Source organism: Sinohyriopsis cumingii, chromosome 1 (genome assembly GCF_028554795.1).
Source record: "Sinohyriopsis cumingii isolate HCF-2022 chromosome 1, ASM2855479v2, whole genome shotgun sequence".
In the NCBI taxonomy this organism is placed as follows: domain Eukaryota; kingdom Metazoa; phylum Mollusca; class Bivalvia; order Unionida; family Unionidae; genus Sinohyriopsis; species Sinohyriopsis cumingii.
The window spans coordinates 122,971,870-122,995,557 of record NC_142961.1 but is presented as its reverse complement, the minus strand read 5'-3'; the positions used below and the strand labels follow the sequence as shown (position 1 = coordinate 122,995,557).

The 23,688-nt window shown below is 33.6% G+C and overlaps 1 protein-coding gene across 1 annotated transcript in view; it reads left to right on the top strand.

Moving 5' to 3' along the window:
* Window positions 1-1,509: 1,509 nt before the first annotated feature.
* LOC149807788 (histone H2A deubiquitinase MYSM1-like) overlaps window positions 1,510-23,688 on the top strand; it is a 44,163-nt gene continuing 21,984 nt past the window's right edge. Inside the window, exons 1-10 of the mRNA XM_089970612.1 lie at window positions 1,510-1,585; window positions 6,378-6,471; window positions 7,185-7,264; window positions 8,725-8,935; window positions 11,436-11,534; window positions 12,055-13,048; window positions 19,116-19,299; window positions 20,171-20,301; window positions 20,978-21,081; window positions 23,119-23,196. Coding sequence (XP_089826738.1) covers window positions 1,539-1,585; window positions 6,378-6,471; window positions 7,185-7,264; window positions 8,725-8,935; window positions 11,436-11,534; window positions 12,055-13,048; window positions 19,116-19,299; window positions 20,171-20,301; window positions 20,978-21,081; window positions 23,119-23,196 — 2,022 coding nt within the window. The 5' untranslated portion in view covers window positions 1,510-1,538. The remainder of the gene's footprint in view (window positions 1,586-6,377; window positions 6,472-7,184; window positions 7,265-8,724; window positions 8,936-11,435; window positions 11,535-12,054; window positions 13,049-19,115; window positions 19,300-20,170; window positions 20,302-20,977; window positions 21,082-23,118; window positions 23,197-23,688) is intronic.

Here is a 23,688-nt window from a genome sequence, read left to right as displayed (position 1 = left end):
TTTTCGAGTTATATGTTAAATTTTCTCTAGATTATTTGGATTTTAAAAGATTAATTTGTTTCTCTGGAAATATTTGTGTGCTCATACAGAATTCTTGAACAAAGACATTTCTTAAAACTTTATTTCTTGTGTTTCTACAAGGAACTGTAGACAATAACATTGAACAGGATACAACATACGTCATCGTCTTCTATCTTGGATTCTTCGTCGGGGCTAGAACTTGAATTCATTAGAACATTTTATTATCAGGACTTCTAAAATTTTATTCGTGGATTATTCTATGATTATTTTTGGATTTGATTCTTGAAACCGTAAGTTCTTATTATTTTCATTTTTACAGCATTTTTCCGGGAAATAAATTATTTGTTAAATTCTTTCAAAGCTTATTATTTTCACTCTTTCTTGTGTTACTGTTTATTCTAGCCTAAACACTTAACATAAGACTAAAAGACACATAATGTCAGCACTAAATAACCTACCTGTGGCGCTGTGCTGTGAACACCGAACAATAAAAATCCAAAACTAACCGAACTAGCTTAATACTGTCCCCAGATATTGTAATTATTTCTCAAATGTTTTTATACCGACGTATTCGGATATCTAATTAGCTTCTTTTGTTGTCTCGCTTGAAACATTAGTTTTATTGGATTAGAATTGGTCAAGCAGTGGGAGCTAGGTCGATTGGAAAGACACTGTATTAAAGTCTATACTAATTAGAACTATTAACAAGTGTGCTGCCCAATGTTTGGATCGTTTTATATTTTTTAATACAATAAATACAATTTTAGATATACATTTTATTATGTCCCAATAATAAAATTCTCAGCATATGGTAAAAAGTCTTTTAGATATGCAGCTGTCATTTAATGGAACGAGTTACATAAAAGAGGAGTCAAATTTTAGTCATTAACCAGTAAGATCATAATACTCGCTTCTCTCCAACACAACCTTTTAGTTCTTCTGCCACGATGACAAGTAACATTTGTCATGGTTTTGATTTACTGTTTGTGACTTATGTATCATCATGCGCCCTTCTGTTATTTTCCTATTTTTGTTTTTAAAAAAATGGGCATAATTTGCAGCTAAGCATGTTTTAGTCAAAACTAGTGCTTCAGTTATGATTTAATTTAACGTAAAATTTAACTTATAATTTAAGTTACCTAGACTTTAATTTTTGTCATTTTAGCATCTTCAGGTTTTAAAATGTGATATTTTAGTTACATAAATACTAATTCAGTTTTAACAACAGTATTTTTTAAAACGATTTTCTGTTTGTTTAAGGTATTCCCATTGGTTTTATCCATTATGCTTTGTTGCATGTCTTGAAAATCATGTTGATTTATAGTCTTTATTATTTTTATGTCCAGTCCGTTAAAATTTTATTAGGGCTTACGTTGAATTATAGTTTTCAATCATGATGATCAGAACAAAATCTTATCTCTGATGCTATGTGTCGCTATTCATTGTTGTTCTTTTCCATTCTCTAGCGGTTCTCTTGCTTATTGGAGGGACAGCAACAATAACAGAAGACAACAAACATGGCGGATGATGGCGATATCGACATCGAAGGAGATTTTGATTTTGCGTTAGTTTTGATAAATAGTTGAATGTTGACTCTCTTGTAAAATATTTACTGTTAGCACAAAGATTGCATAGCTATGTGTTGCTAATAAATGATAGAAATGTGCATCGAGTTTTAGCCAGTGAATGATCGCACTACTGTAGTTATTGTCTTCTGTTGGAGTAGTCCTACAATGTAGGACATAGCACATGCTGGTTTTGTTTTAGTGCTGTGTCTTACTATCCAAATAACGGCATTGTATAGCGTGTTCCGATGTCGTTGACATAAGAAATAGTAATCAAAGTTTCAGGAACATCGCACACACTTGGCAGCCTATATCGACACTCTTTTCCACTAATTTATGTGTAATTAATATACTTACTGTGCTGTTTTTATCCTGGAGGAATGAAAATATGATCCTTGCAAATGGACGCATTTTGACGTTACGTTGACATACATTTGAATTTGTTGCAATGCGACTTTAGTCGAGGTATGCCGGAGTAAGTTCAAGTAGGTTCATGGGGATATGTTTCTTGAACGAACCAATGCTTACAGTTCCAATAGCATAATATACTTTTTTCGTTTTGTTAAAGAATAATATTTCAACTTAACCAGATTTCGGCATTTCCAACTTTCATCGGTTTCCAGCCAACTGATATGCAGGCCAGTGAAACTTGGAAACAGGTCCATTTCTTTTGGTAGGATAGCTACTTTTTGCAGGACAGTTTTAGCAAAGATTGTTTTATTATCATGCACATTCGGTCAAGATATTTACTTACAAAGTTAGGAATGAATTCATGTGCACATCAGTGAAATTGATGTAGATGAAGAGGGCAAGGAAAAGAAACACAACTAAAATAACTTGTAAATTGTAAATAAAATCCACATGGATGTCCAAGTTGCATGCTGATGGAGCTGCATGTAAAACCACAAAGCAACATGCATCCACTTGGATATTAGTCTTAACCCCATTGTAATATTGGGGAGGGAATGGGAAGGTGTAATTTGCCCATAATGATTTCATATGTCATCTTTCCCATACCTTTATTGTACTTGTTTCTTTAATTTGTTTGTAATCAAACACTTGTTACATAAAGAATATTGATTTTGTTGCATTTTAAGGCTACTATGATTAGCAGCAGTACAACACTCAAAAATATATACTTTGATGCTCTGCAGTGGATCTTGGTCCTGTCTGCATGTGCAAATTAGCTGAGCAATCCACTGGCATCATTAGTACTTCTGAAACATGATCCAAAACTTATATGCAAGCTCACAAATCTATCATGGTTTGATGTTATATGTAGCCTGTGTAATGATCAGCTTTGACTTGAAGCATTTCACACTTGTTTCCTCATTTTAGGGATTTGTAGTAAGACATTTTACTTATATAAGTTTGTTTTTCATTACAGTTTTAACTATAGGAAGATGGGTCTTAAATGTACATGTATGTCAGCATGATCATGTATGCATATTTACTGAAAAATAAATATTAATTGTTCTAAAATTTTATATTAAATATAGTTCTGCCAAAGTTTATTCAGTTGGATTATTCAATGGTATGCACCTTAAATGTCATCCAAAGACTTACAGATGAAAATTATGGATCACTGTGGAGTTTTACATTGGTGGTTAGATAATAAACTGGGTCAAGAAAAGATGACATTGTGTCTGTCATAACAAATAAATGGGTAGTAACATTTTTTCCTCAACATGCTTGGCTTTAATGGTGACATCACAGTATGGTACACAACATTCAATCTAGTTTGTACAGAATCATACCTTTATGTTGACCCTGTCTAAAGATGTCCATGTGCGGTAACTTTTTGACCAATATATTTCTTGGAGCATGTAAATAAAAACTTCCCCAAGGAATATGGAGCTATGTTGAAGAGAATCCCAAATGTTTGTATTTGTTAAAATTGAGATTTTGAGAAAATTCTGAATTTCAGTTATGCAGAAAAAAGCTTAGCTGTTATTCTAAAAATGTCTGCTTTGGAAGTTTTATATGGTTCTAATTTTTGCAAGTTTTACCACAAATGTTAAAATGGTGAGTAGTGGATGTACACATTATGTTCACCAGTTTCTGGGCTAAGTGTTTAAAACTCTTCACCTGACAGTGGATTTGGCAAGGGACACAACTTTTGTCTGAGGTACTTGCCCCATATATGTGTTTTAAAACTGGCATTCCAAACCAAATAAAAACATACGTTCAAAGACTGGGACAACATGGAATGTTGTTAAGTATAAATCCTCCAAACTGCAATTTTAACATTTATTTTTTTGGTATTTCTTTCAGTTAAATATTTTGAAACAAAAACACACCATTTGGTTGGTTTCTAGAGCTGTACTTCTCAAAGGCCAGTGCTTGTTGATTTGACTAATGCCTTCAAAACTGAAAATTGATTCCTTCATCCGATGTATAACTGAACTTTCGAAATAGTTTAAGTTCCAGCAAATAGCACTCAGTGCAAATGGGAGTTGATCAGAGTCAATGGAAATTGAAATTATCATAGTCAATACAAATTGGAATTATCATAGTTAATGCAAATTGGAATTATCATAGTCAGTGCAAATTGGAATTATCATAGTCAGTGCAAATTGGAATTATCATAGTCAGTGCAAATTGGAATAATCATAGTCAGTGAAAATGGGAATTATCATAGTCAATGAAGTTTTGAGTCTTTGTAGTCAGTGAAAATTGGAATTTTCATAGTCATTGCAAATTGGAATTATCGTAGTCAGTGCAAGTTGGATTTTTCGTTCAGTGTAGTTTGTGTGAACTGAAATTATTGCAGTCACTGTTGTGTCATTGAGGATGATTTACTTTAGATGTATTTACTAAAACTGAGATCTAATACTTGTACAGTAAATTTTGTCTATAAATGAGTGGTTACATATGTGCTGTCACTATGCCCTTTCAGACTTCACTACATCATCATTGCATCAGTTCATTTTAACTCATATCAACTGAGAAAGAGATATATATAAGGCTGTCTTTGCATCACATTTTTAAAAAAACAGATGAAACAGTTTTCTTTAAAAGAAAAAAAATACACACCTGTGGATACACTTTTGAATGCATGTGTGTCAGGGAAAAATAATATTTTTCTATCAACTTCTATTCTGCTTTATGTGAAATTGTAAATTTTGAGCTTCATAAAGTATTACTTAATGTAGATTATTACTGACATGTTATGTTATAAATTGGATGACCTTCTAGTTGAGGGTGTAGGTTTGTTTGCAAATATTTTCATAAAAGAAGCAGAAGTTGGTAATATGTTTAGAGTTGGTACATGTATCATACATGATGCTAAAGGAACAGCAGGTGTTTGGATGATTGAAGAAAGGTATGATGGACAGAATTAAAACAGCTAATTACAGTCTGAGTGTAGCCATCTTATAATGTGAAAGAAAAATTCTAAGTAATGTTTATAATATAAATGTCTTTTGGGCCCCTTCTTTAAAGTATGAGTAACATAGTTTGTACAACCTTGAAAAATTCAGAATTTATCTTAACAAATATGAAGTGTTAAAACAGTAAAATACATTTATATAATCTTTTAAAATCAAAAACTGTTTTTTTAATTATTTAAAAAAATAATGAATAAATAAACATAACTAAACATAAAAACAAAAGAATTCAAATAATGAAATGAAATTGGAAACATTTGTGTGGATCATTTAATGTGGGTAGTTAGAAACCATGAATAAGAACCTTGAATAACAATGCTGTGCTATACAAACCATGAATAACAATGCTGTGCTATACAAACCATGAATAACAATGCTGTGCTATACAAACCAAGAATAACAATGCTATACAAACAAGAATAACAATGCTGTGCTATACAAACCATGTTTTTTCTTCCACTTTTATATCACTATGTTATTCTAAAAGGTCAGAAATAAAGAAAGTTCATCTCTGTTGTAGACATTAAAATCTGTTAAAAGTCTTTAAAAATCCTTGATAAACAACTGTTGGGTACTTTGCAAATCATGAATAATAATGATGTGCTATACAACCATGAATAACAATAATGCACTGTTCAAACCATGAATAACAAATGCTGTGCTGTACAAACCATGAATAACAATGCTGTGCTATACAAACCATGAATAACAATGCTCTGCTATGCAAACCATGAATAACAGTGCTTTGCTATACAAACCGTGAATAACACAATTCTCTGCTATGCAAACCATGAATAACAATGATGTGCTATACAAACCATAAATAACAATGCTCTGCTATATAAACCTTGAATAACAATGCTGTGCAATACAGACCATGAATAGCAATGTTGTGCTATACAAACTATGAATAACAATGCTCTGCTATACAAACCATGAATAACAATGCTCTGCTGTACAAACCATGAATAACAGTGCTCTGCTATACAAACCATGAATAACAATTCTCTGCTATGCAAACCATGAATAACAATGATGTGCTATACAAACCATAAATAACAATGCTCTGCTATACAAACCTTGAATAACAATGCTGTGCTATACAAACCATGAATAGCAATGTTGTGCTATACAAACTATGAATAACAATGCTCTGCTATACAAACCATGAATAACAATGCTGTGCTATACAAACCATGAATAACAATGCTCTGCTATGCAAACCACGAATAACAATGCTGTGCTATGCAAAGCATGAATAACAATGGTCTGCTATGCAAACCATGAATAACAATGCTGTGTAATACAAACCATAACAATGATGTGCTATACAAATCATGAATAACAATGATGTGCTATACAAACCATGAATAACAATGCTGTGCTTAATATTTCATTTAAGGATTGAGAGTGACATCTATGACACCAATGAGTTGCCATCAAAGAGTGCCAACCTGTTGCCAGAATATGTTAATCCTCCATGGATGCTGGAGCAGGTATTTTGAAAACTATTGAAGACCTAGATTAGTCACATGCTTTTGTTAGTAGTTGCCAAAGTTACTCTAGAAAAAGTACCATAATGTTGGCTTACTATATCTGCCAGAAACAAGTGCATTCTGGAATGTTCTCAGCTGGCTTTCCTTACAGTTGCTTCTCCACTGGAGCATTTTCTCTCTAATTTCTGTTCTTTTCTTTGCAGATTTAAAAAAGAAATGAATATTTAATTTTTGGTTAGTTTGTGCATTTGTAAACTGATTCAAGAAAGAACACTTGAAGATGTCCAATAAACTAAATGAAGGATTTCTTATAAAAAATTATTTTTGCCTCTTGGCAACCAGTTGCTGTTGGTGATTCTCATGATTTCTTATGCAAATCACGCATTCCTACTAATTTGATTGAGTTACTTATCCAACATGGTGTGTCTAGCCAATGAGATTAATCATGTTCATTTAATTCACTAAGAAGAGCATATTTGATTCATAACAAAGAATTGGAAAGAAAAAACTAACAGTAATTTACAAACTTTGAAGAAGCAAACTCAAACAAAAAAATCCAGGTGATATTCAGATGCTGTGTGTTGATTATAATACTGTTATTATATGTATCATTATTTATGACGTGAAGCGCCTCTGTTGAAAATAAGATGCTGTCATTGTTTTTCAAATTTTAATATATTGTTTAATTCATTTCTGTTTTCCTTTGATTTCAGGATCTTGGCCATTGGACATTGGATAGTAGCATTGATGAGAAATCCAAGGCTACAATTGAAAAAATGTTATTAGAAGAACAATATCCATTCCATCAGTAGCAATTATAGATTATTGTGTGAACTGTTGGATATTGTTTCCAAGACTAAAATACAATGGGGCAAGCTTGCAAACGCAGTGTACTTTGCCTCAGACCACAATGCAGCAATGCAAAACTACAATTATTTTAACTGCTTTATTTAAAATTTAAAGTGTATGTAAATACATGTTTAAAAAAAATTCATGTCCTAATTATTTGTATGACTGAGTCATGCGTAAGTAAATAGTTTGTCATGATGTGATTTTATGTAACCTTATGATACGATATTGCTGCTGTGATGTTATATTACGTAAGAGCAAACATACTGACTTCTACATATGCTTGACAGTACCCAATAAGTGCTTGACAGCATCCAATAAGTGCTTGACAGCATCCAATAAGTGCTTGACAGCATCCAGTAAATGCTTGACAGGATCCAGTAAATGCTTGACAGCATCCAGTAAGTGTATGACAGTATCCAATAAGTGCTTGACAACATCCAGTAAGTGCTTGACAGCAGTCAGTAAGAGGAAGATCTACTGGATCAACCTCCACAATGCATTTGCATAGAAATTCTCATGCTGCATACAGGAAAAAACTATATTTTTTGAAAAGTAATTTAGCATGTTTCAATTTTTAATTTGTATTTCCTAAGATTTTTCTGTCTGAAAAATTATATGCATTGTTTATCCCATTCAAATCAGGAAACAAATCATGGAAGCAGGAAAAAATTGGAGTAACATGTGAAATTGCTATTGTTGTTGTTCATGTGGTATAACAACATCAGTGTAATCCCCAAACCACTGGTTTGGTACTTTGTGCTGGTTGCTTGTCAGATGAGGATGCTGGTTGCCTCCCTGGGCAGGGTGCTGGTTGCCTGTGAGGGCAATTTAAGCATAGTAAAATCTCTTTTGAGGTTACCCTTATTTGCAGAGAGGACATTTTGGTTCACAACACTAATGTATTTAAGCTAATTTTTACACTCCTCTGCAAGTCAAAATTAGTGATAAATAGTATCAAGTTGATGCCAAAAATGTACATGTATGTTATCATATACATTGTACTAAAGTTAAATTTTAAGACCTTTCACCCCAAAGGGGTATAGAGTGAACTTTAGAGTGGTTGGAGTGAACATCACAGTGGGTAGGGCCTACTTCAGCAGGCTAGAGACAAACACTGTTTTTGTTGCTTTTACATTGAGATTTTTCTTTTGACATTGTTGTTACATTTTGATTATTAATCAAATAAAGGATTGAAACTTGTCGATGAACCTGAAAAACATTTTTAACTTTAAAATTTTAATTTTGTGCTGTAGAAAACCGAACTGAACCAAATCAAAACATGAGCACTTTTATTTCTTATTTTTGTTTTTTTATGGTGTCATCCTGTGTGATATAAAGAATCAGTTTCTATCATAACTTTTTTACCTTTTCGTAACATATGTTCCTTGACCCATATGCCAGGCAATATATAAATGGAAGGAATATTGGTAGACTTTCCAGCAATCCATCAAGGAAAAAGGATTTCAACACATCAGGTGTCATCAAAAGCCCAGCCAAGAAGGATGAAAATGTACAATTACTGCAGGAAAAATCACAAAATGAGAAGGTGTCATCACCATCTCAAAAGAGGTTGTGGTCAGAGGAAGAAAAACAACTTTTCCTGAAAGGACTGGTAATATCTTATGTCTAAATCATTAATCATATAAATATATATTTTATTTTTTATTAGAAGTCCAATTCAGATCTATATATATATATATATATATATATATATATATATATATATATATATATATATATATATATATATATATATATATATTCATGTTTTATGAGCAGTAGTGATAGCATGATAAATTTTTGTTATACACATTTATATGTTATGACACTTAGTAAATTCACTATGCTCCTGTCAACAATATTGCTTATGGCTTTATTTGTGGTTTATCCATCCATCCTCTTTGTAACATACACAATACTTACATCCCACAATTCTTGTGTGCATCTACTCCTGCATCTTTCCATTCTCAGATGATCTTGAAACCTGTCAGATATTACTGACATAGGGTTAAGATGTGCATATCTTTGCTCTTATTTTTGTTCCTGTTGGTAAAGAAACCAGAAGAATTTATGGGATGAACTATTGTCTCTCCAGTCGCTAACACAAGTATATTCTTGCCACTCCTCCTAAACTACTTGGTGAGTTGCAAGGAAAGCAAGGAAACTTTACACACAAAATCAACCCATGGACTAGTTGGTCCTGAATGACAGCAGTGCGACTCGGACATACAGTATGGCTACCACAATGGCTATCTTGAAAATCTTGCTTTTCTTCCTGTCAATGGATGCTCATATCAGCACGGGACTTTTTCTGAAAGACTTCTTACAGTGTCTTGTTGGTATTAAATGAAAATGGTGCTAATCTGATATTATCCATTATGGCTGTCATGGCAGTTATTTTGAAAATTTGGTTATCACTTCTCCTAAACTACTTGGAGAATTGCAATGAAACTTTGCACACACACACATTTTCTCCGTGGTTTACCTGGTTCTATATCAAAATTGTGCCTCAATTCTTGTTATTGCTAGTTTTATGGTGTCTGGTTAGTCTAAAATGAAAAAGGTGCTGATCTTATGTCCAATACGTCTGCCATAGCAGATGACTTCTTATGAAGTCTGTTTGGGCCTAAATGAAAATAAAGCTGATTTGAAATTGTGGCCATCTTGAAAATCTCGTTATTCCTTCTGTCTACATGGTCATATTAATGTGTTTTTTAAATACTATTTTTCTTGAGTTATAGCTCTTTCTAGGTGTTAAAGGTACATACATGTACTAGTGAGATATATGATTATTCTTGTGTGCATCTGCTCTCACAGCTTTGCTGAATTGTCCCCAAGACATTTCTAAAATGAAGCCGACCTTCTCATATCACTTTGTTGTAGCTCTCTCGTGCAAATGTTTATTTAAATAACGGATATTGGTTTGAAATGAGTGAATAACATATTTCTTTGAGTTGCTGTGAAAATAATTCAGTTTTTTACTTATGAGATTCATTAATCTTTCATAGCAGTCGAATTTTATTTTATGCTCATGCTTATCCGCAAGCAAGTACTGTAAAACACATTGATGTAGCACATTTCTTACTGGATCCCACGCTATGTCAGCAGTTTACCAGTTATGTTCTGCTGGGTTTTGTGATCATTTGTACAGATATTAGAAACAGTTATTTAATTCTCCTTCCCAATTCAAAATAAAATAACATATTAAGTAGAAAAATAATGTGTGGCTTTTCGGATTTGAACTCGAGGCATCTTTAATGGGAGGCTGCCATATTTACCTCTTAGCTACATAAGTATCTTAGAATAACTTCATGGTCATAATGTTATCCAGTGAAATATCAAGAGTATTTCTCTCAGAAAATCCAGTAATTCATGGCCTGTACTGTACATCATTATTCCTGTTCGCATCAAGTCTCGCACATTTTGATGAATTGCCCAGAACTTGGCAGACATAGATAAACATCAGGTGAACATGTTTTGTTGTCACACTTTTATGATTCTCTTGAAATATGCCAATTTCGTTTTGTTCATTTTATGTATTCTTTTTCATGTTCATTCAGGCATGCATACATTCTGCCAGAGTTATTGCTAATTTCTACTTGCATGACAAGTTCAGGAAGGTGAAGAGTGTGCATCCATGTCCTGTTGACACATTTCTTTATTAGTTTCTTATTTTTAGTTGAATTTATGTCATTTACATTTCTGCAACACAATATTGGTGCAATTCATGTACCTGTACTCTAAAAATTGGTTTCCCAACCATTTACTTAGAGAAGCAGCAAGTTGAAAAAATACATTACTGTAAATTGCCTTTTCTAATGGCATTGACAGATATTTGCAGTGAAATTCAAGTTGTTTAAAGTTACTTGGACTATGTCATCCAGACTTTATTCACTGATAGATTCTTTTGGTATGGATATTTACCCATGAGGTTAATGTTCAGCACTTTTTGGCAGACATTTTGGCAGGTTAGAGACAGTTTTGTCAAAAAACCTGCCTCAGAATCTGCATAGTAGATTGGAAATGTTTTATCAGGAAAATCCATTTATTCTTCCCATCGCCATATGTGATAAAAGATATCCTTCACTGTACCTTGCTTATTTTTTCACCAGGAGCTGTATGGGAGAAGCTGGACTAAGATTGCCTCATTAATCCCATCCAGAACCAGTCTGCAGATTAAAAACTATGCACATCAATACTTCAGGCTGCAGGTAAAACAAAAACTATGCACATCAATACTTCAGGCTGCAAGTAAAACAAAAACTATGCACATTAATACTTCAGGCTGCAGGTAAAACAAAAACTATGCACATCATTACTAAAAGCTTGAGGTAAAAACAAAAACTATGCACATCAGTACTAATCTTCAAGCTTCAGGTAAAAGCAGAAAGTATGCATGTCAATACTTCAACATGCAGGTTTAAGAAAAGGACATTATTAAAGTTTTCATTTTAGTACTATAACAGATCTCAGGTAATATTTTGGTCATGGATTTACTTTTGTTTATGTTAAAAAGACATATAAATTCACATTTTTTCATGTATTTATCAATGTGGCTTTTTATATTTATTTTATTGAGGTGATGAAATATTTATGTAGAAAGCTGTTGTATTGTCCTATTAAATATTATTATCTATAAATATTGGTAAACGGTTTTCCTCTTCATCTTTGTTTCTACCTTGAATACTGTCTTGTGTTCCTTTTAGCTGAGCATATATTCTTTTCCTGCAGACAAAATTACAGAATGATTCACAACAAAATGAACAATCAGAAGGCAGTGATGACCTGAATAATCAAAGAGGCCCACCAAATGTGGACACTGGTCAGCCAACAGTCCTGGTGTCACCTTCGATTAGAAGAGGAGGAAAGCTGTCAAAACCATCAATACAAAAAAGCCCTAGAAAAAAGCAAAATACCACCAAATCATTATTTTATTCATCAAGTTACAAAGGCATCTCGGAAGGAAATGCGACATCAAACTGCAATGCAGCTGGCAACAGTGGTCAAAATAGTACCATTAATAGTGCGGATTTACACACAAGTTCAGATGCTGTAGGTTTGACTAGTTCTTTTAAAGGGGACAAGTTAGGGGCAGAGGGTTGCCCTGATTTACAATGGGGGAAAGATAATGATGATAGAGCTAATGAAGATAAAATTGAATCTGGTGCAAATGGTAGCGGTGCTGACAATTACAGTGATGAAGATGTTGATGTTGATGTTTTAAATGATGATGAAGCAGAGGCTAACCCAATATTAAACAGTAGATCAATATCCCCAAACTCAGTGTATGAACGTCTCCTACAGCAGGCAAATGTGTCAGTAGACGATATGGAAGAGACAGACTTATCAGGAAGTAGCAAAGAAAATGTTGTAGATGTATGCAATGGACATTTAGATGGAGGTAAAAATGCATCAAAGTTTGTTTCGAAAATTAGTAGAAAAACTATTAACTATGATGAAACAGTTGATGACAGTTTAAGCAATGAAAGTGTAGTTAAAATGTGTTCAGAGGGTGCGACTTCTCAATGTGGGGGAGATTTAATTTCAGGGGAGACAACTTTAAAAGACATAACCTCTCAAAGAGAAGGGGTAGAAAACGGAAGTTCGTCTGTGTGTTTTGGGTTGAATTATACTATACATAGATCTGAATCAGCTAGTGAATATAAAGAAGTTGAAGAGGAAAAGAATGAAGCTGTGTGTGTTCCAGCAGTGTCCAAACAGTACGGTATGTATCTTATCTGTTCATCATTAACATTTAAGGTAACAACCATGGTAAATTCATATTCATCTTATTATAGCCTTTCTGCATATTTGAGATGGCTTTCTTAAAAAAAAAAAATTTGTCTTGCTTGTGAATGATGGGACATATCACATTTCTAATACCATCAGTTTCAGCAGTGTTAAGGAGCTACATGAATGCTTTTGGAGTCACATATATTCTGTATTCATTTACTGTGTTTGACGGGGCCCCGAGTGGCCAAGTGGTCTAAAGTACTCACTGTCATGGATCACTGCCATCTCACCTCTGTCTGCGTGGGTTCAAGTCTCAGGCCCAGCCAATGTTGGTACCTGAGTAAGCTTGCCACCAGCTTCTAATGGGTCGGAGGTTCTTTCTGGGGTTTTCCCTGGTTCTTCCACCACCATTTATACTTGCCGCCATGTATAGCCTATCATGTGCTGAAAAGTTGTGTTAAACCCTATAATAACAGCAACTGTGTTTGTGTGATAATAATACGTCATTTTGAAAGTTTGTGTCTTCATATGCTGATATCATGGTACCAGTTGTTTTTCCATAGATCTCAATGCTAACATTTTGTGAAATACTATCCAACATCAGCATGTCACACACTGTCATAGAGAGAAATGTTAGATTGTCAATTTGACAAGAATAGAACAAGGTACTCTGATTGCATTAAGAGATCGTTCTGCTCTAAATTGTCAGGGATAAGAGTTATCTAGAAACAACAGATACATTGTTATTGATATGTACCACATTTGTAAAAAAATCATAAAAAGTACAAATATTGGTCTAGATTGTGATGTGATTTTGATTTTTAATGTAGCTTTAACAATTTTTCAGTCATATTGCTACAATGTCTGCAATGTGGCAGTTTATAGTGATGTCTAGCACTGGGCATCATGCCGCAGACACGTATCATGATGTCCCACCCAGTCACATTATCCTGACACCAGGCTGACCAGTCCTAACACTAACCTCTTAATGCTGAACGCCAAGTGAGGCAGCTGTTAGTACCATTTTTGTAAGTCTTTGGTATGACTCAGCCAGGGATTGAACCCACGACCTCCTGCATCCAAGGCGGACGCTCTAACCACTAGGCCAACAGAGCGGTCGGTCTAGATTTATCATAATCACACATGTTACCAAGAGACAACTTTTTTAAGCCTGACAGAAACTACAGCTCTTTCATGATGCACCAATCACAGCTAATTTTGTTGTTTATTTCCAAATACAATGTTCTCAACACATTAAGCTCTGCAGGGTTGTTCAAGTGGTACCATTATACCTTCTAGGAATTCCAATCTTGTTTCAGCAGAAATCTGGAGGCATCATTGTTTGCAATATCAAGATGTTGTTAGGGTTATTAAAAGTCATGTATCATCTGCTGTAACATTGATTCCTGTTTTCATTAAAAAAAAATTAATAATATTACTGTATGTCAAAATTTGATATGCTGGTAGTTTCTGTCTAGTCTTTGACAAGCAGAAAACTATACCATCATGTTGTTAGACTGTCCTGCAGAACCTCTTTCATTTTTAGGTACCATAAACAAACCATGGCTAATTCACAGTATTATAGGTATTTCAAGCAATGTTTTTAGCTCATCCAGCCACAAGGTCAAGTGAGTTCATGGTATGATCCATTGCCTTTCATGCATCATCTGTTTGCATTACCCATTCACATTTGCTGTGTACGACTTCATATAAAATGAACTGCTTTACCAATTTTCTCCTACCTTTGTAAGGAGCATTCTGGCATCATTGCTGTTAAGATTTGTTAAGTGGATGCTGATCAATCATCCAATATGGCCACCATTATTAAAAGTATAAAAACTTGAAATAACTTTGCTAACACAGCTAAGCAGAATCTGATCAAATTTGACAGAAAGCATCCAGGCATAAATATCCTTTAAATTTGACAGAAAGCATCCAGGCATAAATATTCTTTAAATTTGACAGAAAGCATCCAGGCATAAATATGCTTTAAATTTAACAGAAAGCATCCAGGCATAAATAGCCTTTAAATTTGTTCAGATGATACCTTTCTGTAATCATATATGCAGAGTTCTCTGTAAGGCTTTGACACATGGAACCCTTAACTTTCTCTTACCAGTTATCAGTCGTCCTGATAAGAAAACAAGGGAGTAGGGATCAGGTGACATTAAAGGCAAATTAATAAAGTGTGCTATAAAAAAAAATCTTACAGACTATAATTATTGCTACTGTTTGATTTCATTCATAATTTTATCTTCATTCACTTTTGTGATATGAGAATGTTTAATTTTAATTTCTTTTCTTTGTATTATTTCTCTTTCACAGTAGGGCTTTTGTTTCCTTTTAACATATTAGGGAAAATGTTTATCAGCTGGATCGAACATTTTCTGAATAGTGAGGGCTAATTATTGAATTGAGGGTCCATAGGATGCATAAGCTTAGAAAAGAGGAACAACAGAATGTCCATGATTTACCTGAATTTCTAGAGTTCTGATTATGACCATTCTTACTGAAAGCAGAAAAACCTTTATTGACTTGTCAAAAAGTGCCCAACAGAATTTGACCAAAATTTAACAGCATCCAGGCACTGATGGCTTTCAGTTTTATGCAAATGATGCAGATCCACTATCAAAAATGACAGCCATTACTGAAAATAGGCAACTCTTTAAGCAGCTTTTCAAAAACTGCTAAGCATAGTTTGACCAACTTTGACAGCAACCCGGCATGGATGGATTTCATTTCTGTACAAAATGACACCAATCCACCTTCATTTATTGGCCACCATTACTAAAACTTAAAAAAAACTTTGACTTCTCAAAAAATACATCAAAATTTGATGAGAGGAATCCTGGCATAGATAGCTTTCACTGTTCTACAAATGATGCCAATCCACAACTAAATTTGGCTGCCATTATTGAAAACAGAAACATTTTACTGACTTGTACTAAAATCCACATAATTTGACTGGATTAAGAAATAACATAAAACCTTTAATTTAACACCTCAATAAATGCTAAGCAGAATTTGACCAAATATGACTGATTGGTACAGAGAGCTTTTTTTCTTTTATACAAAAGACTTTTTCATCGTAAAATATTGCCACTATTACTAATCATAGAATATCTATGAATTTGCTTTTTTCAAAAACTTATTTATTGAATTTTACAAATTTGACAGAAAGCATCCTGGTAGAGAGGCCTTTATAGTTTTATATAATTGATGTCAGTCTGCATTTAAAATATTGCCACCATTTGAAAAATAAAAGACTCTTTATGTGACTTCTTTTTAGAAACTGCTCAGCAGCATTTGACAAAAGACATTCTACCATGAAGGGCTTTCGGATTTGTACAAATGATTCTGATTTACCATCAAATGTTGCCAGCATTTAAAAAAAAATATTTAAGTGTTTAATCAACTTCTTAATTAAATTACCACTCAACTGAATTTGACTAAATATGACATGCATCTTGGCATGAAGTGCCTTTACATTTATTCAGATGATACTAATCAGCCATCAGATGTGGCAGCTTAATAACTTCTTTTTAAAAGGTAGCTTTGACCATATTTGACAGAAAGTGTCCTATCTTAAAGGTCTTTCACATGTATACAAAATGATGCTGATTTGCCATCAAATATGGCCATCCTTACTAAACACAAAAAAGACATTTACTTTAACTCAGACTGCTCCTTTGGCCTAGTGGTTAGAGTGTATGCCTTGGATGCAGGAGGTTATGGGTTTGATCCCTGGCCGAGTCATACCAAAGACTTATAAAAAATGGTACTAACAGCTGTCTCGCTTGGCGCAGCATTAAGAGGTTAGTGTTAGGATTGGTCGGCCTGGTGTCAGGATAATGTGACTGGGTGGGACATCATGCTACATGACTGCGGCATGATGCCCCAGTACTAGACATCACTATAAACTGCCACACTGCAGACATTGTAGTGATATGACTGAAAAATTGTTAAAGCTACGTTAAAAATCCAAATCTCACACACACGCACACACACTTTGACTCAAGAAAGCTGCTTAACAGAATTTGACCAAGTCTAACAGAAAGTGTCCTGGCATGGAGGTCTTTCAGTATTGGATCAATGATACCGATGTACCATCAGGTGAGTGAAGAAGTAAAAACTAAAGAAGCCTTGAAACAATTGCTTTCATTACACATGCTATTAACAGCATGGGAAAAACTTTTTCTTCAGAAGGTATCCTGCTGCCTCAATTCTTGGCCAACAGCTCTTGCATTTAGCTGTTAGACAGATGTCATATAGGTAAGCATACTCATGCCTATTTGGATCTCTGGTTACATTAGAGGATTTATAGTGTTGTGAATCAGACAGTCTTTTCATAATTTAGGTGGTGCTCTATAGTTTGGTTTTTTGCTGTGGGTTAGATTTGTAAAGAAAATGAATTTCCCAGGTTTTCCAAACTGGTTATCCTGGCCATTTTCAAAAAGACCTTGCATATCTTATGCACTGTTAAAAGAAACTTTTTTTCCCTTTATTTTGGTGCATGATTGATGGGTGTACTATGGGTTATAGAGTATACAGCTTGAGAATACTTATGATGTGTAACTATAAAAAAAACTGCTAGCTCTGCTTGGTTATTTTCACCTAATTGGCTTCAAAGATAAATGGTTAAAAAAAGAGCTGTTAACTTTTTTTACTTTTTATATATTTTGTAATTCATTCATTGCACTTTCAGAAGTTATTATTGTCTAGTCTAGCCAACAAATTTCCCCTATTTTAATAACTGCTAAAGATAGTGTACTTCTAGACTAATTAGGCTGATTTTTCAAGCGCATGGGAACAGCAGTTTTGGTTAGCTCTGTGCTTAGATTATGTACAGTTTCCACAAGTACATTGTGTAAAGAAATTTTAGTCACAGTACATGGAAGTAACAGAGAGGTATGGCAGCATTTTCTTCATTGTGCATGTTGCAAATGCAAACAACTTCACCTGGTACATATCACTCTCTCAGAAGTATATAATATCTTTGGAGTTCAACTAAATCCTGGTTTCCAGTAGGTGAGATCATTTAGTTTACTCTGATCTTAATTACCTTTCTGCATAAAAATTCTCATATCTCTGATTTCAAATTTATCTCCAAAAAAGTGAAGAAAATGAAGAAAAATATAGTAAGACCTTTCATGACAAGAATTTCTCCAGAATAATTTTCTTTTAAATGTGCGTTACCATGATTATAATGCACATTGAAATTAGAAGGGCCATAGGAATAAATATCAAGTCAGTCATTGAAATTAGATGTGCCATAGAATTAAATACCAAGTCAGTCATTGAAATTAGATGGGCCATGGGAATAAATATCAAGTCAGTCATTGAAATTAGATGGGCCATAGGAATAAATACCAAGTCAGTCATTGAAATTAGATGGGCCATAGGAATAAATACCAAGTCAGTCATTGAAATTAGATGGGCCATAGGAATAAATACCAAGTCAGTCTTTGAAATTACATAGGCCATAGAATTAAATACCAAGTCAGTCATTGAAATTAGATGGGCCATAGAATTAAATACCAAGTCAGTCATTGAAATTAGATGGGCCATAGGAATAAATATCAAGTCAGTCATTGAAATTAGATGGGCCATTGGGATAAATACCAAGTCAGTCATTGAAATAAGATGGGCCATAGAAATAAATACCAAGTCATTGAAATTAGATGGGCCATAGAATTAAATACCAAGTCAGTCATTGAAATAAGATAGGTCATAGGAATAAATACCAAGTCATTGAAATTAGAGGGGCCATAGAAATAAATACCAAGTCAGTCTTTGAAATTAGATGGGCCATAAGAGTAAATATCAAGTCTGTCATTGAAATAAGATGGGCCATAGGAGTAAATATCAAGTCAATCATGGAAATTATATGGGACATAGTCACCTCTTCAGATTTGATATAAACTCCCATAGATTACATGGTTGAAAAAATCTATGGATTGACTTTCTTGCAGCTTGTCATTTTAATTTCTTCCTTGTTTCTTTAAAATCATCCTTTGCCATAGAATTGTCTTATTTAAAAACAACTAATTAATTTACAGTCAATGCTGTAGTCACATACTCCGGGGAGGTTGTTGAATTCCCCATCCCACAGGAGGAGAAATATCTGGATCATAACACTATCTCACCTGAGGAAAAAGAAGTGCACTCAGAATTTTTTGATGGCCGTCCTTCAAAGACCCCACAGAGATACCTCCGAATCCGAAATTATATTCTGGACTCATGGTACTGTATTTATTTATTATGAATATTTATAATGTATTACTGATTTTGAACAACATTGACTTATGTTTGCTGTCCTTGCATTTGTATACAGTAAAACCTGTCTGGAAAGACTACTGCTAACAAATCCCTCTTATCTTGAATGACCATATATTCAGTGCATTTGTTTTGCAAGGAAATGACCTCCAGTGAGACACCATCTTTCTTGAGAGACTATATTTCATTAGCAGAAGGGATAGTCTCCCCACATACATGGTAACCATGTACATGTGGTTTACTATTTCTGACTTCTTTCTGCAGGGATGGGGATGAGAAGGTAAAAATACACTAAATTTATTTACTGTAACAGTATGAGAAATTTTTTGGACAGTACTTTCTCAAAGCAGTCATAATGGAGAGACAGATACAGCAAATCTGGGGTTATGACTGTCTGGTCACGGTCGTGGGAAAGTTACTGGTTGTGGGTAAAGGGTCTTTGCTGATGTTTTAAAAAAATAGGAATATTCACAAGGCATGTAGTTTGAAATGGAAAGTCATTGTAGTTGCTTTAGTTTTAGTTTTGGTCACCATGAATTGTAACTGCACCATTTAATCATTACATGTACCTGGAACATATGCAAGGGTCATAACAGATAATAAAATTTCATGTTGTAGTGAGTTTAATTGACAAAGAAATTTGAGTGTGTAGCGTAGTTAATTAATTTTATAAACATACAAGTAAAGGGTAAATGTAATGTTAATTCAAACCTATATAGTAATCGATAGTTTACCGTTTTGAAATCAGAATTTAATGCATCACAGGAAAGAATTGACCCTTATTTGGTCCTGCTTAAAACAAACTTTGGCAAATTGATATGATTTTTCCATTTTACAGGAAGAAATGTCGTCCAAATTACCTTAATAAAACGTCCGTGCGACCAGGACTAAAGAACTGTGGTGATGTCAATTGTATAGGAAGAATACATGGGTACCTTGAAAGTACTGGAGTAATCAACTTTGGTTGTGGTAAGATTCTCAGGAATGGGAAACAAAATTTAAGCATTTTGTTCCCCTTATTTTCAGTCTTAATCAGCAATTATAAGTCGTAATACAATGGTCAGTTTCATTTAAAATCAGTGAATTGCCAAATTTCACCTGTCTGCAACCAACCATGACTCAGACTGTTGTTATTTGGATGCTGACCAATCTTATCATTATTTTATGTGTGAATCATTATGTAAACATACCTTAAGAATCAAGTATGTCTTGTTTTTGCCATTTGATGAGACACATTAAAAGCATATTTTGTGTGACATTTACAAACCATAAAAGCTCCCACAATCATTTATGTTATTTTCATATAATTATTACTTATATATGATATTTACTTTTCATCAGGGTAATATTTTTACAAGAAAATGATACAGAATCATCTGCTAATGAGTAGTCCTTGTTTTCTTGATAAATTCATATAGAGCAGTCAGTTTTGTATTCACACACTGGTCTCCTAGTGACTGATGACATTCTAAGATGGTTTTTGTAAAAGTCGTTGTACTTTCTGCGTTATACACAGTTTTCTTCTTACCTTTGAAACTCTTGACACACAGGATACCAACATCTGAAAGAAAACATTTTTTGCGTTTAGATGCACAGTCTAACTTAAATGTCCATTGAAGGTTCCATTTTCCATTACTCTCTACAGAACAAGCTGCTTACAACAATCCAGGTAGAGTTGTCTCTCCTGGGATCAAGGAAAGGGGTCCAAAAGCAGTTCCTGATTTCAAGATATTGAAGGCCGAAAATATGGTACAAGTATTCATGTTTTTTATGCTTTTTGTCTATATCTGGCTTTAACAGGGATCCATTCAGTTGGTGACTTGTATCATATAAATGTTGTACAGGGGTAGAACATTTTTTAAATTCTTGGTTGTCCCCAGGTTGAAAAGCCGTTTGCCCAGCAGACACCATTTATGTAGTATATAGACTATACAAAAACAATTTTTTTAATCTTTCGAGCAGGCCTGGTTTTGGGACAAAGCATCAATTTGATAAACTTAAAGTATTCAGGTAGCCATCTAGAGGGTAACAGGGAGGTAAGTACAGTAGTATCTCAGAAGAATTTCTTCCCATAGATATTTTTTTTATATAGGCTATATAACATAGAGATGGGAAAGACAAGGTTTTTTTGTATTTTGGGGAGGTCTGGATTTGGGATGTAATGGATGTAAAATTCCTAATGTAAATGTGGTTGGTTAAAATATTTTGAGAGAAACAATTTAAAATAAAAATTCCTTTCTCAAGCCATTATTATAGCTTTTGAAAGAATAATGATAAGGGTACCTTAACAATTAGAAAATATGCCACAGTTTATATAGATCATTAGTAATTTTTGTTTGGTTTCTATTTAAGAATGGTTGCCTTTGATGTAGGCAGTGTTTTTGGTAATATCAATACATGGTGGGAAAATGGCATCTGTTTATCTAAAGTTTCATATATCACAAGAATGTGCAAGAATTTTAAAATTTGTATACATGCAGTTTAGTTCAGCATTAATAAAGAATATGAAGGTTTTCTTAATTGAATCATTTTTTTATAATTAAACCTGTGCCACAAGAAAATGGCTTTTATCGCTTTGCCCACTTGACTGTGTGTTGATGCAGTATATTTTTTAGGAGGATGCATTTCTAAATAGAAATCTATTGGATTTGTACATAAAGCTGAGTGCTAAATTCCGCTTACCTGAAAGTGAGTTTTTGTTTGCCTCAGATTCTTGCCTTTGATCCAGTTCCATCCTTTCTGACTCTTTGATTAAGTGGGTTAGAGTGCTTTTGCATTAGTAATAAATGTTGTTACTCATGGCATGGGTTCATTTCTTGCTTAGAACAAATTATATTGTAAAATCTTATATATTGTTGTTGTTATTGGGTTTAACGCCATTTTTCAGCACAAGATAGGCTATATATGGCGGCCTTCATAAATGGTGGAGGAAAACCCTGGAAAGAACCACCAACCCACAAGAAGCTATTGGCAAGCTTTCTCACATACTCACATTATGTATATTTAATTTGTATTGTTTGTTGTCATTTTTCTCCATGATTATATGTTATGTATAATTGTATTTTGTAATTGACCTTAATCCAAAATCAAGTTTATGGTGTACCAGACTAGGGATGTTGATTTTGAAAACAACATAATACATAGTTAATATTTCTCTGTGAGTATGGATTAAATATTAAGATTATTACCAATGGAAGTAAACATGTTTATCTTAATCTGAGTCTAGGAATTCTTACTACCCTCATGGAAAAACCTAGTATGCTTGATGTTTGCCAAATTCTTTATTATAATTTTAGTAATAGACCTTATCTTGTTGACAGCTTAGATAGTTCTAAAATGAACATTTGACCCTCATCCTGGTTCTGTTATTGTGTATTTTTTAATATAGTTTTTTAGATAATGTTTTGTACTAGAATAATTACTCATTCCTGTCTTAACATCTTGAAGCCAAATGAGTCTTATTGTTGTGTTCAGATATTCATTTGGGTAAAATTATTTATTCAGATTATTATTCAATAGAAATACAAAGCGCTCATCAATAATATTCTTGGACAAGAACATTAATTTGGAATTATAGTGAATTCAGACAAGAACTTTTTTGGATTATATTGTGATACATCATAAGACTTTTAGCAGATAGCCACAATCCTGGACTTATTTGAAATACAACTGGAAGTCAGTTTGAACTTAATATATGGGGACTTCAGATAGAAACTTTTTTGTTACTTAGTTTTAGAACATAGAGACATAACAATTATTTATGTATGAATGTTAAATTCCATACAGAGACCAAGGAAAAGAAGAATAAAGAATGCTGATGGATTCTGGGTGGATGAAAAAGAACTGGAAGGACGGACAATACAGGTTTGAAAATTAATTTCTAAAACATCCTATTAACATTATAGGCTAATTGAATAATTGTTCCATTTTTATGTGGCTTTTGGAGATTTGTGGAAATAGACGTGGGACTTTTGTAAATCTGTAGCACTTTCTATGGCCAAGGTAAATAGCCTACACTTTTTACTTTTTGGAACTAAAATCTAATATGTGAATTTTGTTTCCTCCGATGGAGATGCTTTCTGATAATATTAATTTACAGCTATTTAAGCAAGAATTAGCTTTACTAGCCATAGACCAAAAGAGATTTTGTGATGGACAGTTGTCCGTCTGTCCACCTCTCTGACATCTATTCATCCACTGGCACAAGTTTATTATTGCTACTTCCTTTAAATGTCCTTGGGGCTTAAACTATGTAACAAGACATTGTAAAACCCAACTTGCATTTAATATTCCAAAATAAATTTATTTCCCTAAAATATAAAATCAAACAAAGTGAAAGAATTAAAAATAACTGAC